Source organism: Staurois parvus, unplaced genomic scaffold (genome assembly GCF_062004578.1).
Source record: "Staurois parvus isolate SC_StPar_1 unplaced genomic scaffold, SC_StPar_1.0 ptg001162l, whole genome shotgun sequence".
Lineage (NCBI taxonomy): Eukaryota > Metazoa > Chordata > Amphibia > Anura > Ranidae > Staurois > Staurois parvus.
In genome coordinates this window covers 3,262,082-3,275,794 of record NW_028318958.1, presented here as the reverse complement: position 1 = coordinate 3,275,794, position 13,713 = coordinate 3,262,082, and the positions used below count along the sequence as shown (strand labels likewise).

The 13,713-nt window shown below is 42.3% G+C and overlaps 1 protein-coding gene across 3 annotated transcripts in view; it reads right to left on the bottom strand.

Moving 5' to 3' along the window:
• The window catches only part of LTN1 (listerin E3 ubiquitin protein ligase 1), a 158,332-nt gene that overhangs the window by 49,455 nt on the left and 95,164 nt on the right, over positions 1 to 13,713 (bottom strand). For 2 of the 3 annotated variants that reach the window (XM_089659523.1, XM_089659525.1), the window contains exons 21-23: positions 11,265 to 11,418; positions 7,848 to 8,127; positions 3,369 to 3,603 (exon numbers count right to left, since the gene is read on the bottom strand). In XM_089659523.1, coding sequence (XP_089515649.1) covers positions 3,369 to 3,603; positions 7,848 to 8,127; positions 11,265 to 11,418 — 669 coding nt within the window. The remainder of the gene's footprint in view (positions 1 to 3,368; positions 3,604 to 7,847; positions 8,128 to 11,264; positions 11,419 to 13,713) is intronic. The other variant, XM_089659524.1, reaches the window with a different exon arrangement.

Here is a 13,713-nt window from a genome sequence, read left to right as displayed (position 1 = left end):
TGCCCATTGCTGGTTTAGCCCATATTTCTTTAGATCCTCGATGAAGTTAAATCCAATGTTTGGAAGAAACGAATAACAGAAAACTCAGCAAAAGGGGCATAACTTACAGATAGTATGACATGTCCCTTGTCCTAATTATTCTGCTTTCAGTAGAAATCTTCAGGACACATGAGGATGGAGAGGGTAAAATAAACTCATTACTTTGCTGCATGTTCTTTAAAGTAGAACTATAGGCAAACCTTTTTTTTAAATTTTGGATAGAGTAAGAAAGTTTAAAACCAGAGTCATCTTATTTCACCATCTGTGTCCCATTGGGGAAATTTAACTTCACTCCTTGTCCCATAGCTAAAACAGGAAGGGAGAAAATCTCTGCAAATGGAGGGTATTCCTTTGGGATCCCCAGGTCACCAGAAGTAGTATCCCCATTGGAAAATTTCCCACCTACTACTTTTTTGGGAACACATTAAAATTTGGGGATTCTTTTATTTTCACTTTTCATAACTGTAAATGGAGAAAGAGTGAATTTACCTAACGGAGGTGTTCTAATTCATCTCCACTCTGTCCAAAACTAAAAAAAGTTTTGATTTTAGTTATACCTTAACCACAGGCTGGGCTGGGTCCATTATGACATGTGCTCATAGGAATCAGAATGAATGATGATAGATACAGTGGGGCAAAAAAGTATTTAGTCAGCCACCAATTGTGCAAGTTCTCCCACTTAAAAAGATGAGAGAGGCCTGTAATTGGCATCATAGGTAGACCTCAACTATGAGAGACAAAATGAGAAAAAAAATCCAGACAATCACATTGGCTGATTTGGAAAGAATTTATTTGCAAATTATGGTGGAAAATAAGTATTTGGTCAATATCAAAAGTTCATCTCAATACTTTGTTATATATCCTTTGTTGGCAATGACAGAGGTCAAACGTTTCCTGTAAGTCTTCACAAGGTTGGCACACACTGTTGCTGGTATGTTGGCCCATTCCTCCATGCAGATCTCCTCTAGAGCAGTGATGTTTTGGGGCTGTCGCTGGGCAACACGGACTTTCAACTCCCTCCAAAGGTTTTCTATGGGGTTGAGATCTGGAGACTGGCTAGGCCACTCCAGGACCTTGAAATGCTTCTTACGAAGCCACTCCTTCATTGCCCGGGCGGTATGTTTGGGATCATTGTCATGTTGGAAGACCCAGCCACGTTTCATCTTCAATGCCCTTGCTGATGGAAGGAGGTTTGCACTCAAAATCTCACGATACATGGCCCCATTCATTCTGTCCTGTACATGGATCAGTCGTCCTGGTCCCTGTGTGGAGAAACAGCCCCAAAGCATGATGTTGCCACCCCCATGCTTCACAGTAAGTATGGTGTTCTTTGGATGCAACTCAGCATTCTCTCTCCTCCAAACACGACGAGTTGTGTTTCTACCAAACAGTTCTATTTTGGTTTCATTTGACCATATGACATTCTCCCAATCCTCTTCTGGATCATCTAAATGCTCTCTAGCAAACCTCAGACAGGCCCGGACATGTACTGGCTTAAGCAGGGGGACACGTCTGGCACTGCAAGATCTGAGTCCCTGGCGGCGTAGTGTGTTACTAATGGTAGCCTTTGTTACATTGGTCCCAGCTCTCTGCAGGTCATTCACTAGGTCCCCCCGTGTGGTCCTGGGATTTTTGCTCACCGTTCTTGTGATCATTTTGACCCCACGGGGTGAGATCTTGTGTGGAGCCCCAGATCGAGGGAGATTATCAGTGGTCTTGTATGTCTTCCATTTTCTAATTATTGCTCCCACAGTTGATTTGTTCACACCAAGCTGCTTGCCTATTGCAGATTCAGGTCTACAAATTTTGTTTCTGATGTCCTTCAACACCCCTATTGTCTTCACCATAGTGGCGTTTGGAGTGTGACTGTTTGAGGTTGTGGACAGGTGTCTTTTATACTGATAACAAGTTCAAACAGGTGCCATTGATACAGGTAATGAGTGCAGGACAGAGGAGCCTCTTAAAGAAGAAGGTACAGGTCTGTGAGAGCCAGAAATCTTGCTTGTTTGTAGGTGACCAAATACTTATTTTCCACCATAATTTGCAAATAAATTCTTTCCAAATCAGCGAATGTGATTGTCTGGATTTGTTTTCTCATTTTGTCTCTCATAGTTGAGGTCTACCTATGATGCCAATTACAGGCCTCTCTCATCTTTTTAAGTGATAGAACTTGCACAATTGGTGGCTGACTAAATACTTTTTTGCCCCACTGTATCAGACTAAAGTAAACTAGCAATGGAAAGAAAGTACCGCGTGGAAAAGGGATGGGGGGGGGGGGGTGGCTCTGCATTCATGATAAATATTGCAGAAACAGTAAAATTAATTAATTAAAGTGGTTTAAAAGTCAAACTTTTTTTTTTTACCTTAATGCACTCTCTACATCAAGGAAAAAAAATCCACAATATTGGTCCCCCTCAAACACTTACCTGCCTCCTCTCACAATCCAAAGCTAGCTGTCCTGGCTACTGCCCCACTCTCCCCCCTCTTCCTGATCTCACAGGAGACACAGGCAGCAGCGGGAGACAGACTTCTGCTGCTGTCAGTCAAATTCTGTGTGGCGGGAGTGGCCGAGACATGCTGTAAGTGTCTATGGAAGCACACAGCCCAGCAGGGAAGGAGGAGTGGAGAGGACTCCAGAAGAGGAGGTAAGAGACCACTCTGTGCAATATCATTGCATAGGGCAGGTAAGTATATCTTGAAAAAAAATTGCCTTTACATTCACTTTACTCTTTTAAATGGGATATCCATTTTTATTTTGTTATTTTTGGCTGGAGTTCTGCTTTAGCTTGAAATTTTCTTAGAATGTTGACATCTAGAAACTTTATATGCTTTAAAACCCAGTCAAATTGCATTTTTACAGACCTGGGAGACCAGCAAATACAAACTTACAGCTTCCAGCGTAATGTCAGCTTGCATTTTTTACAGGCCTGGGAGACCAGCAAATACAAACTTACAACTTCCAGTGTAATGTTTAGCTTTTCACTGCCTTTGAAGATTTAGTGTACAGAGTATTATTACTGACGACATTAGTTAAAACTTCATGCAATAGTAAGATTGGCGTGCATGTCCGTAACTTAAATGAATTATCTAATGCCTCCCTGGGGGGGAAGAAAAATGTCAAACATCTTTAGGCAATGCATCTTCTCTTACAAAATCTTCTTGTCACAAGACTGGGAGCACTGGAGTAAAAATCACTGCATAACATTTTTCAGATAAGGAACGCTGTGATGTCATCGGCGAGGAATTAAAGAAAAGAGAACACGGTAACCAAACAAACACATAGCAGGGAAATTAAAAAAAAAAAAAAAAGGAACATGTCGTGTTCTTACTTTTTCAGCATATGGTAAACTGTGATCTGTATGGCTCTCTCCCGGTGCAGCAAGAGTGGAGCCAGGGTATTTAGCAAGCTCTGCAAGCTGTCAGGGAGGTTAGTCTTCTGTCCAGCAACAAACTTGGCCGGGAGTTTGTGGTCCAGCAGCTGTTCTTTTGAAATGTAACGCAGAGCTTCGCCCAGTGACTGCAACACAGGGCTCTGATAAGACATCTCTGTAGCCTTGCTCTCCCCTGCACAGAGTAAACAGAGGGAAAAAAAAAAGAAGAGGGGTGGGGGGGGGGTTCAAATTATTTCGAGAAGGAACATTCCACAGATGTACTAGTATTGTAGTCCATAAATTAGTGCAAGGACCAGTATGTGAAGATATTGGATTGCAGTCATACAAAGCCTTTTTTTTTTTTTTAGAAGACTAGAGCTTTTAGAAGGCAATGTGAAATATTTAGCATACTGTAGAATTGCTAGTGAATGTATAAATAAAACAGAAAAATTACTTTGTGTGAACAGGCGTTAGCACTAACATATTATGCAGGGCGTGTTTTTCATGCATTTGTAAACGTTTGGACAGCAAAGATCAGATTAGTTTGGCAAGCCACAGACATGAAATGGTGTTTGAAAGATCAGATCACTGAAAGATTTTTTTTTTTTCTTTTTATGAAACATCTCTCCCAAAGCTTTCATGATCGGCTTACACAAACATGTATACTTATGGAAAGAGTGAGCTTTCATAATGACAACCCAGGTGTATGCCTATCTCAGGATAAAAAAAAAATAAATAAAAAACAGAGCCAGACCATGAAAACAATTTTTGGCCATTGTTTTTTTCGGGTCAACCAGACCCGAGTTGCCAAATTACAACAGCCACATTGGTAGATTAGTCCTTCCTTGTTGTGTAGATGGAGGAATCTGTTAGAATTTTTCCATTCAGTCTGCAGGCTGAAGGAAAAAAAAGCTATGTGTATATGGGCAGCTGAATAGGTTCAGCAACATGTTATAACCATATTTAGGTAGCATATTGCAACGCTCCATCCCCCCGAGTCCTCACCTTCCCCAGTGACAGCAAGCAAGGGTTCCTCTCCCTTATATCTGTGAACAAATAAACCATGGAAGACAGTCTTGTAGTTCTCAATGGACTAAGAGGGCACTCTCATAGCCCAATGTCACTTCCTGCAGCTCAGTAACTGAGTCCACACAGGGGTACAGGCAGAGAGCTCTTGGAAGTGTCCTGGAAGGGTCTGACATTGCATCTGCGATCCACGGATCATGAGTGCTATGCTTTACGGGCTACTGTGTATAAAAATAATGAATGCAATTTTGTTTGTCTTCAAAAACATGTGCATTCATTATTATTTTTTTTTTTTTTTTTTTTACAAAGCTAAACTTATCCTTTAAGGTAAATCTTTGTTTGCCCACTGAGGGCAAAGTATCAGGTTTACTTTAATCCCCCATTTCTCCCAAAAATATACAGTACTTGTGATCAATTCAATTCTCTGCCACTCTGTTGTGTGTCAAGGTAATACCCACACAGGGCTTTCCTTTTCTCCTGGTGGTTGAGCAGGGTGTGGGGAAGCAAAAGAAAAGCATGCATTTGTTCTTGAGGAGTAAAATCAACTTTTTGCTTTGCATGCTTACTTTAAGGCTAAGAATGTATTAATTCTTTGCCTAGTATTTTTTTTTTGCAAAAGCATTATATAGTTTCTGTGTTCTAAGATGTTCTTGCAATAACCAGCATAAAAAAAAAGACATTAAAAAAGGAAGATCCTGCCACCTTCCCCTTTCAAAAGGTAAATGGTCTTCCTCTGAGAGGAGATAAAATCTCAACTATGAGTTTCTTTACCATCTATGCTGCCAGCTTCCTCCTTTTCTGGTGGACATGTTGTAAATAGTCATTTGACTTCTGTACAGGTTTATAATTTGTCCTCTTATCAGTACCCCATGATGCTACACATGGTTAACCTTTCTTACAGGATGCTGCAAAGCAAAATCTGACCATACCACGTCCTGCCAACACCTGCCAGCTAAACCACCTTCAACTGAAAGATCAAGAGTCAGGTGGATAAAAGTCGGCCAAACAGTGACTATACTGTTCAGGTATTCTGTCAGAGCAAAGTAGCTGGCAGCAGATGATTTATCCATCCACAGTGTTTAGCACGAATGGGGGAATCTATGGATTTCCATAGAAAAAAACAACAAAGATGTCATAGTTACCTGCTCTGTACATCTAGGGGGCCCCAAACAGGCTCAAGGTACAGGTCGGAGCACCTGTCCCTGAGTACCTGTAAAGTTTGGCTATTTACATGTCGTTTACAGGCAGCTGAGTTTACAGTCGGTTTTTTGAACACACCAAACTTGCGTTCAAGAGCAGATTTTCAGTGTTTCAAACGCCAAGCGCTTGTAAACGTTTTGAAGCATTTGGAATTTTTTTTTTTTAACTCTTCCATTTCCAGATTCTGTCCAGAGCCTTTTTTCCATCATGAAAAATGCATGCAAAGTGTTTTCCCGGTACTCAAATGTACTTGGAACACCATACTTTGAGGTTTCGCATGAAAGAAAATATGTTAGACACTGCTGCAATAATTTCTGCACAGAAATGAGTTGGAACACATCCAAACACCACAAAAAAAAAAAAAAAGACAGCTAATCTCAACAAACACTGCTGCCTCTGCTTCTGCTCCATTTCTCTCAAAATGTCTGAAATAGTTCATTTTTTTACTGTTTTTCAGTGCATGCTGGAAAGTCTCCTAAGATTATCTTTAAAAAACGCTTCTAAACGCAAACGCGCATAAATGCAGTATGCAAACGTGGCTAAACAGACGATTTTTAACCTTCGTTTTCCAGCAGTCAGTTTCCATCATTCAAAAGGAATCCCGTGTACATGGAGCCTAAGGGTACAGCTCTATACAAGATTATGGGAGCTCACTCTGATGGATGGCCAACATTGAAGACGATTTTGGCCAGGAGAAGGTATTCAGTAAAGGAGGTCCCAGCTGTCAAGGCAAACAGTTGGGTGGGTGGTATCTAGTTAAGTTTATAGTGCGATGGAAGGTGGACCACTGCACTTTTCTAATGAATGTGAACTTGCCCTTTAAAGTGGAAGTAAAGGCAAATCTTAACTAACTCTAAACCTACTCTCAGACACATTCTAAGCCTAATCTATCTAGCAATGTAAAGAAAAAAAAAAAATCTTACCTGTTCTGCAGCTGCTCCAGTCCGATCCCATGATAAGCTGTCTTCAGTGTGTAGGAGCGTGTAGGCAGCTGACAATGGAAGACCTATAGTAACTCTATGGGCGATGTCATTTCCCAGCCATTGTCGGCTGTCTCCAGCACACAGAGGGTGCCACTGAATACCAGACCAAAGCGGCTGCAGGAAAGGTAAGTATAGCAATTCTTTTTCTTTTTTTTTTTTTTTTTTACAGAGATTAGAAAGTGGCTGAGCATAGGTTTAGAGTCAATTAGGATCTGTCTTTACTTCCACTTTAACCACTTCAAGTCTGGACACTTTCACCCCCTTCCTGTCCAGGCCAATTTTCAGTTTTCAGCGCTATCACACTTTGAATGACAATTGCACGGTCATGCAACACTGTACCCATATGAATTATATAGCATTTTTTTGAGACAGATAAAACTTTATTTTGGTGGTATTTATTCACCACTGGGATTTTTATATTTTTGCTGTATAAATGAAAAAGTCCAAACATTTTGAAAATAAATAAATCTTTCTTCATAAATCTTGGCTAAAAAGTTTTCAGCTATCTTTTTAGTAAAAAAAAAATAAACCAAATTAGTTTATAACCAAAAATTATAATTTTTAAAAAAGAAATTGACATTTTTATTTTATGTTATTATTTATGTTTTTTTTAACATACTGTCACCCTAGCAATACAGTGTCACCATAGTGATACTATACTACTTGTGGGGGGTGATGAAGATTTTTTTTTTTTTTCACACTGATTGCTTTTACACCCATAAAAGGCTGGAAAAGCGATTATTTCTCCTTCTTTCTGGCTGCATTCTTGCAGCCATTGAGAAATACTGTGTGAGCTGTAATTGGTCACAGCTTGTCACATGGTACAAGGCTGTTGTGAGTAGCCTTGTACCATGTGACCTCTGATCATTCACAGATTTCACTAGTAGTAAGCAAGGATGTCAGCAAGTGACATCTTGCTTACTTCTATTCATGTGATCACTGATTGGCCAATCAGTGATCACATGATTGGGACCTCACACAGAGATCACGTACAGCGATCGGTGCCGAGCGCTCCAAGGGAGCACGCACAAGCAGGGAAGCGGGAGGATGTTTATAAACGGCCACCCGCTCCTGCACTGCTCCCATCCAGCCGTTTATATACATGGGCCGAACGGGAAGTGGTTAAGTTGTAATGGGCTGTCTTGTAGATGCTTTTTTCAATGTGACTGAGGAACGTTTCTATTTGAGAAAGGAACTCCCCTTTATCCAGAGCAGTGATGGAACCTACCTGCTATTTTAACCAGCACTGGTAACAATAAACTGTGAATGCCTTCGGAGAAGAACTCGTTCCATTCCGAGATAAGATTGCCGGGAAGCTTTTCAGCATTGCCCACAGTGACAGCTTGAACCTCATTGCACTCAGAGATAAGATTGGCGGGAAACTTTTCAGCATCGCCTGCAGTGACAGCTTGAAAATAGCCAGACAAATCCGATGCCAAGCTGCAACTTACGCAAGCAAATAGTCGAACAAGTGGTAGATGGTAGAGAGCAGAGCTGTCACACGCAGTCTGAGAATGTGGAAAGAGAAGAATATTTGATTAGACCAGAAAATAAGAAGAGAAGCTTTATTACAGCAGAATACTTCCAGCTTATCTGTAATTGAAGTAACCTGCAACGCATTACACTTTAATAAGTAAATCAGAATAATCCCTATAATGACTACCAGAGGAATACAGAACACAGGATTCTGATTTATCTGTCACTGATCAGACCTGATCTCTGGGCATTTTATGCACGCAGAGACTTTTATGGACAAAAAATGTAAAACCCTTGTAACAAAATCAGGCAAATGTAAAGTGCGGGAGAGAGTTTGGTGGGACAACACTGCCCTCGAGAGGAAATCGGTTTTAACAGCAAATAATCAGGCTATAAAGGGCTAGATGAATTTCCAAGAACACCAGAAATCATGTGCAACTCTTAGTCATAACATAAATCCCAATCAATAGGACAATCTAGGAATATTTGTGTGTGTGATGCAATCAGGTTTTCCCGACTGCCATTTAGGCGTTTCCAAACAAGGCCCGGAGACATATGTATTAAACAGATGCTCAATGCAGACACCCCATTAATCTAAAATAAATTCTGCAAATTCTAAATACTTGGAATGAAGTTATCATTTAGCTGTAAAATGCATGATATGCATGAACTTGCGTATGTGCCAATAAAGATTGTACAGAGAATCAGCAAATGCTTAACCAATTTTGAAGCTACGTGTGAAGTACAAACTTATAAAGCTAAAAAAATTTGTAGCTATAGATACTTAATATTTTGTGGGCCCATTCTAGTCACCGAGACATAAAAGAATGGGAAATTCAAAATTTAGGTTGTCAGCAGGCCACCCTCTTCCGGTGACACCTATCAGGAGAGCTCTGCTCACTTCCTTTGGATTTTCTGGGACTTAAAGTTAAAGATGAACTACAGGCAAATAGCAAAGTATGAAGATGAAATACATATATAAGAGCTGTTTTGCTCGCCAAAGGTTTTGTATTTTTCTATCCAGGTGTGAGACACAGCTTTGTTACACAGTACAGCCTGCCTAACAGGGAAGGGGATCTGATTTTTGTCTACTGCAGTTAAGTAACACTTAGGCCCCTTGCACACGGGGGGGGGTCTAGCTTCTGTGCATGCAATCCCACCATTTAAGTGTACTCGGGAGGCACAAGTGCAATGTCAAGCCCTACTGCCTGCAGCCTGTCAAAGTCTATGGCAGGCCAAATGCTGTATTAAGTGGTACTCACATTTTGGGCTCTATGCATTCAGGGACAAATGCTCAGATCATAGAATACCTGCATTCTAGGCATTTGGCCCTGAACACATAGGGCCCTAAACAGGTGTACCACTTGCAAGTCTTGCTCCTGTGACTGGAAAGAGAAAGAAGGAGCAGACTGAGGAGCTCAGCTCTCACCACTCTGTTCTTTCTTCCTAGCAGCAAGCTCCTGATTAACATGAGCAATTTAGAACAACTGATTGGCTCCTTGTGCCGCTTCTCCTTCTCCCAGCCTGGACTGCAAAAGGCTGAAAGCCTGTAAAATTCAGGCACTTACAATGCTAGAATGTGAAAAATACATTTTAAGATTGCTGAACAGTGATTTCCAATTAATTTGTGTCTTAAAGTGATTCTAAAGGCTTAATTTTTTTGTAAGAAAAAATAACAAACATGTCTCTACTTACCTGCTGTGTGCAGTGGTTTTGCACAGAGCAGCACAGATTCTCCTCTTCTCAGGTCCCATGCAGGCGCTCCTGGCCTCTCCCTCCTGTTGGGTGCCCCCACAGCAAGCAGCTCACTATGGGGGCACCCGCTGCTCCGTGTGTCCACTCACAGTTGGAGCTGTGGCTCGGCCCCACCCCTTCTCTTCTCATTGGCTACAATTGACAGTGGTGGTAGCCAATGGCACCTGCCTCAGCCAATGAGAAGAGGGAGTCCCAGGATAGCCGAGATGCCAGTGCACATCGCTGGATCGAGAAGGGGCTTAGGTGAGTATTGGGGGGGGGCTGGGGGGGATACTGCACATAGGTTTTTTACCTTCATGCAAAACTTTGAGCCTTTAGAACCACTTTAAGTCGGCCAGAGACGGTTGGAATCTTGACCGGTTCAGCAGGAACTGGCTGAGATTTGAACCATGTATGAGCAGGCTGAATGTACCCAAGTTGATCGATCAACTTGGGTAAAACCAGCCTGCTGGATTTTACATGCACCGGGAGAACACAACGGCTCCACGGGTGGGTTTGCAATGTCAACCAATGGTTGCAGGAAATAAATTTGCTCCGTCTATGGCCAGCCTTAGATCAGAAATCTTTGCAAGCTCTATATGAAACATAAAAAAAAAAAAAAAGTTTTCTCTATACATACACCAAGTTACCTAATTTAAAAAAAAATTGTTTATGACAATCACATTGTGGATGTGAAATGAAAAAAAGAAGTGGAGCCCAAAGACACCAGTCAGAGTACAAGTGACAATCTAGCCTCTAAAACAAAAACATAAATCAATACCTGATTGGCTGTCCCTGCCCCCTCCAAGCTCTTCTTTTCATCCAATGTTCATGTCCCACTGTGCTACCATAAACTTTGGCAGTTTGACGATACAAGAGAAATAGAGAGGCTGCCAAAATCAGAACACCAAAAAAATGCTCCCTATCGTGCTTATCCTTTGACTTCACTTATGGCATACAATTTTAGAAAGTATTGAAGTCAAACTCCAGATCTAAATGTCTGCTCCCCACCAGTGATGCTTAAAGTACTGATGAAAAGGCGGCCAACATTACAACCAGGCAGCCCACGTTTAGGAAGAGATAAGCAACGTATTCCCATCATGATAGGCTTCCTTTATAATGTATCTATATAGCCCAAACTATTTTTGATAAGTGACCCTGTAAGTTTTTTTTCTTATGTGTCACACGGGGGAAGGGGGGATTCACTTCTTCATTTCCTGTCCCAGAGAAACAACAGGAACATTGTTTTAACCACTTTAATCCAGGACATTTTGATACGTTCAGTGGACATGACATGGTTAAGGAGAAACCTAACCACACACTACAAGGTTACTTAGTCTGTGGCTTTGCTGAATGATGTTCCAGCACTTGGGGGAGTGACACGAAGCACATTCACACAACAATAAGAGGAAGGAATGCCAGCTTGTTAACTTACCTCTAACCACGCCAGCATGGAACACATGATAAAGTCCCATTCAGTATCCCCCAGAGAGGGTAATGTGGAGGAGGGATATTTTAGCAAGGCAGAAATAAATCTTATTATCTCAACATTCAGCCCAATCGACTCTGGATTAACATTCTGCAAACTGCTGGGAGAAAAAAAAAAAAAAAAAAAGGATATTTTGGTATATGAATCCACTAAATATAACAGTGACAATGTCAACATAATTTTGACATTCTAGCACAGTCTTATTTAAAATGTCAATTTAGTTCATCATATTTTTTAAAGCCGATTTTCTAAATCGTTTCCAACTTGTTAGCCCTGAGAAGCCATTTTCTCCCACCACAGATCACTGCTAGAAAGGCCCTTTTGACATCTAATTGCATACATTTTACACGTTTGTTTGCTTATGTATATTGTGTGTGAATATTGTGAATCAATGCCGCGCTTGTGAAAATTATCCAACCAATTGTGAAAATCTATAGTGTAACAGGCATAGACCGGCAAAGAACTGGCCCATGCGAAGACCGGACTCTCAGACTGAGCAAGGGGAAGCAGAGGAACCCAAGGAAGAGGCAAGGTTGCAGTAGGAGGAAAGAGATACACAGGATGAAACCTGAAAAGGAGGTGCAGGCTAGAGACAGGAGCCTCAGTGTGCTATGTTCCCTTTTCATCTGACCCCTGAAGAAGTGCTATCAGTGCAGAAACATCTAGAGACAGAGTGATCTACTCTACAGCCATCATCACCCAGCTTGGGGATTTTGTGGCCTGCATTGCATCCACCACCAACCGGTCTGCTATAACAGTTGTCAAGCTACTGACAGGAAGGCATCCAAACGACATCTTTGTGCTGTATGCGGATTGAATGCGGATTTACACTATAGATTTTCACAACTGGTTGGATAATTTTCACAAGCGCATTCATTCAAAATACTTATTTGCCTTACATTATGTGCTACCACCTATATACATACATATTTATTCACTGTACTCTTTATCACTATAATGTGTGTGATTTTTAAAAAGTTTTCATGATACAGATGCTCTAAAAATCACACAAAAAAACAAAAGGGAATTGTAGACTTAAGCAGAAATTCTATTAAAACTCACATGGCCACTCACATAGTAGGAGAGAACGCATTTCTGAGCATGGCCAAAGCCACCATCGGGGCATGCATGTTCCTTTCTCATGCTCATGCTCAAGAAAGACAGGAAAGCTCATAGTGTAAAACCATAAAACACGTATTTATTATTGTAAAAAAGTAATCTAGCCACTCACAAATAAAAACAAGTAAAAGGGCTTGTAAAAATATAAATGCTGATCCTGAGAGACTGTCAGGGATCACGGCGCCGGAATCCTGCATCACGGCGCCGTCCCCCCGCGCATGCGCACTGGCGGCGAGCCGCGGCTGACAGGACGCCGCGCATGCGCAGTAGAGAGTCGAGGGCGTGCCTCAGGCGTCCAATGACAGCCGGGGGCGCGTCCCAGCCAGCCAATGACAGTGCAGGGCGCACTATTTAAAGATGCCCTGCACTTACCTTCCGGAAGTTTCCTTGCTCTACAAACAGAACTTCGTTCCAGACTCCTCGACGCTTCTACAGGACTACCAGTTCCGTCGGGGTCACCCCTCCTGAACCACGGCGGGCTGTTTTGGAAGGAAGACCGGATCATGGTCCCAGAAGAGGTGCGAACCCTGGTCCTAGGGCACTGCCACGACCATCGAATGGCAGGTCACTTCGGGGTTGCGAAAACTCTGGAACTACTACGGCGCTCGTTCTGGTGGCCGAACATGAATAAGGACTGCGAGCGTTACGTCCAGACCTGCTCCACCTGTCAAAGGAACAAGCCCTCCAGGAGCCGGGCATGGGGATTGTTACGCCCATTACCAATACCCAAGCGGGCCTGGCAAATGATTGCCATGGACTTTGTGGTCGAACTCCCACCATCCCAAGGCTACACAGCAATAATGGTGGTCGTGGACCGCTTCTCAAAGATGGCACATTTTATACCCCTGGAGAAAACCCCATCGGCACCTGAAACGGCACGGATCTTCATTAAGGAAGTAGTCAGGCTTCATGGGGTCCCCGAAGATATAGTGTCAGATCGGGGAGTCCAATTCACCTCCAGGTTCTGGAACTCCTTGTGTAAAGCACTAGGAATCAAGCTGTCGCTTTCATCCGCCTACCACCCGCAGACCAACGGCCAAACCGAAAGGACCAACCAAACGCTGGAACAATACCTGCGATGTTACACGTCCTACCTTCAGGATGACTGGTTGACGTTGTTGCCGTCTGCAGAATTCGCGTACAACAACTCGAGTCACTCTGCAACGGGGCAATCCCCGTTCTTCGCCAATTACGGGTATCATCCCACATTTCTCCCTGACCTGATGCCTGAAAACCCGGTACCGGCATCTCAGGACGTCTTAAACTTCTTCTCTGT